Here is a 2,500-nt window from a genome sequence, read left to right as displayed (position 1 = left end):
ATGTATATATACATATATAGATAGATATAGATATACATAATGATCATAATAATATGCAATAGCGTTTCAAACTGTGTTCACTTTGATGCCGGGATTATCTTTGATTTAACCTGATTATCGACACATGCTAATCACACACAAGCTAAAATCATCACTAGAAAACGAGGTTACCTACACTTCCAACCTCATTAAACCGCTAAAATCACCCCCATTATTCATTTAATTCAAGGTAATTAGGTCGAAATAGTTAGCTTCTCAATTATTACTGCTTCTTACTACAAATGCGTCAGAATTCAACGGTCCTGGTTCATTCCAGTTCGAGTTTTTGATCGAAGTGTGCGCGTGCGAGCGGTAAAAATCGGCGCCATCTTGGTTTTGGAGAAATCTGATTTTTTTCAAGCGAACGAAAATGTGTTTATGATTATCATTATTATTATCATTATCATTAGTGGTAGTAGTAATTTGATTATTATTATTATCATTATTATTATTATTGTTATTATTATTACTATGATTATTATTAATATTATCATTATTATTATCACCATTATTATTATTTATTTTTGCTCGCTAAAACTTTTCATTAATAACATGAGCATCGATATGTTCATTTTAATGTGTTCTATAACATGATTGATGTGCATTAAAATTTTGGTGTTTCCGTTACAGAAGGAAGTTTAAATGAACGAAAACATTTAATGAAAATGTTTTAGGCAGTTGGTCTGTAAGTACTTTTGGCGCGCTTTTACTCTAAGGATTTCGGATTTTCAAAAATCGTATTTAGATATTTTTTTGTTGGGATATTATAAGATATTTAGGTACAATTGGTTTGTATAGTTTGCGTTCGGAAAAAAAGATTGCTTTTCTTGGGTATATTGAGTGTCTTAATATAAGTAAGTGTCTTAATATAAAGTCTTCTTCTTTCTTCTTCTTCATCTTCTTCTTCTTCTTCTTCTTCCTCTTCATCTTCTTCTCCTTCTTCTTCTTCCTCTTCATCTCCTTCTTCTTCCTCCTCCTCCTCCTCTTCTTCTTCTTCTTCTCCTTCTTCATCTTCTTCCTCTTCTTCTCCTTCTCCTTCTTCCTCTTCTTCTTCTTCCTCTTCTTCTTCCTCCTCCTCCTCCTCTTCTTCTTCTCCTCCTCCTCTTCATCTCCTTCTTCCTCTTCCTCTTCCTCTTCCTCTTCCTCTTCATCATCTTCTTCTTCTCCTTCCGTATCGCAAGGACAGAGAATACCTCATTTTTTTCAGTCGATAAAAGTGTCAAATATCGCATTCAAATCTCCATAAATTATAGTATAAATGACTGACATAACCGCCAAATCGTGATTATATTATCTAGAATGTATCCAGAAAAAGTCGGAAAATTACTGGTACATAACGAGGAGGAAAAACGTATATATGAATGATTTATTTTTCCCTCGTCGAATAAATGTTAGAATTCGTAATCTGCATCATTAATTCGTATCACTGTAATGCTGACGAAAATGTCCTTCATGGTTTTGCGAACCATAGCATAAAGCATACTAAGCATATAGCATACAGCATATAGCCCAAAGTATGCTAAGCATATAGCATACAGCATACTAGGCATATAACATACAGCATACCAAGCATGTAGCATACAGTATACTAGGCATACAGCATACTAGGCATACAGCATACTAGGCATACAGCATACTAGGCATATAGCACACAGCATATTCTATCTGTTTATAACCATGTTTGTTAAATGATGCTGAGACCTTTGTGTATAATATGCCTACTGTCTTTAATCGGTTGTTTTATAATAATTCTAGCGCTTATGTTCTTCTTGAATTAAATACGTTTCTTTTATAATATGTAATTATAATATATAATAATTCCGTTTAAATAAAATATTTCAAATATTTAATTGATTTGAGAATGTGGAAGAAGACAGCGAGTGGATGTTGTAAAAGACAAATATAATATCTAATAAGAAAGAAATTTCGCGTAAAAAAGATTTAGAAAAATAAAAAAATAAATAAAAAACATGCCCGTTACGTATTGCCTATAAAAGAGTAAATAAAATTGATATATCTGCATAACTTTTTGCAATATGAGTTTATACGACGCATGAAGACATTCATAAGCACATATTTTAGTAACAAATTATAATTTACATAGCAGTGGTTTCAGTAAATTTAATAATCCACATAACTGCCAAAGCGCGATTAAAATGATATATTTTACGCTAATACGAATTAAGTTAATGGTAGAAAAATGTATTAACACTCACGGAAATGCTTCACTGCGTCTGTCTGTTATTAAAAACTTTTTTTTTTACATAAAAAATAGCGTGTTTGCTTTCAAATTTTCTCTATTTAGGTTCAATATCTGTGGTTCCTTATTCTATTATTATCTTATTTTTACACTTATGATCCCTTTCCCATTTACAGTCTTATGAAATATAATTTTAGGCTAAGAGAGAAATAAAGAAAATATAAATTTATTCTGCAGTTCCACAAGCTTTATTTTAACTTA

General features: G+C 31.2%; 1 protein-coding gene across 1 annotated transcript in view; it reads right to left on the bottom strand.

Moving 5' to 3' along the window:
* LOC138859513 (uncharacterized) overlaps window positions 1-2,500 on the bottom strand; it is an 8,395-nt gene that overhangs the window by 5,081 nt on the left and 814 nt on the right. Inside the window, exon 2 of the mRNA XM_070114942.1 lies at window positions 1,467-1,643. Within this exon, the coding sequence (XP_069971043.1) occupies window positions 1,467-1,643 (177 nt within the window). The remainder of the gene's footprint in view (window positions 1-1,466; window positions 1,644-2,500) is intronic.

Source organism: Penaeus vannamei, chromosome 36, assembly GCF_042767895.1.
Source record: "Penaeus vannamei isolate JL-2024 chromosome 36, ASM4276789v1, whole genome shotgun sequence".
Taxonomy (NCBI): domain Eukaryota; kingdom Metazoa; phylum Arthropoda; class Malacostraca; order Decapoda; family Penaeidae; genus Penaeus; species Penaeus vannamei.
Note: the sequence above shows the minus strand (reverse complement) of the source record. Positions and strands in the feature narration are given on the sequence as shown.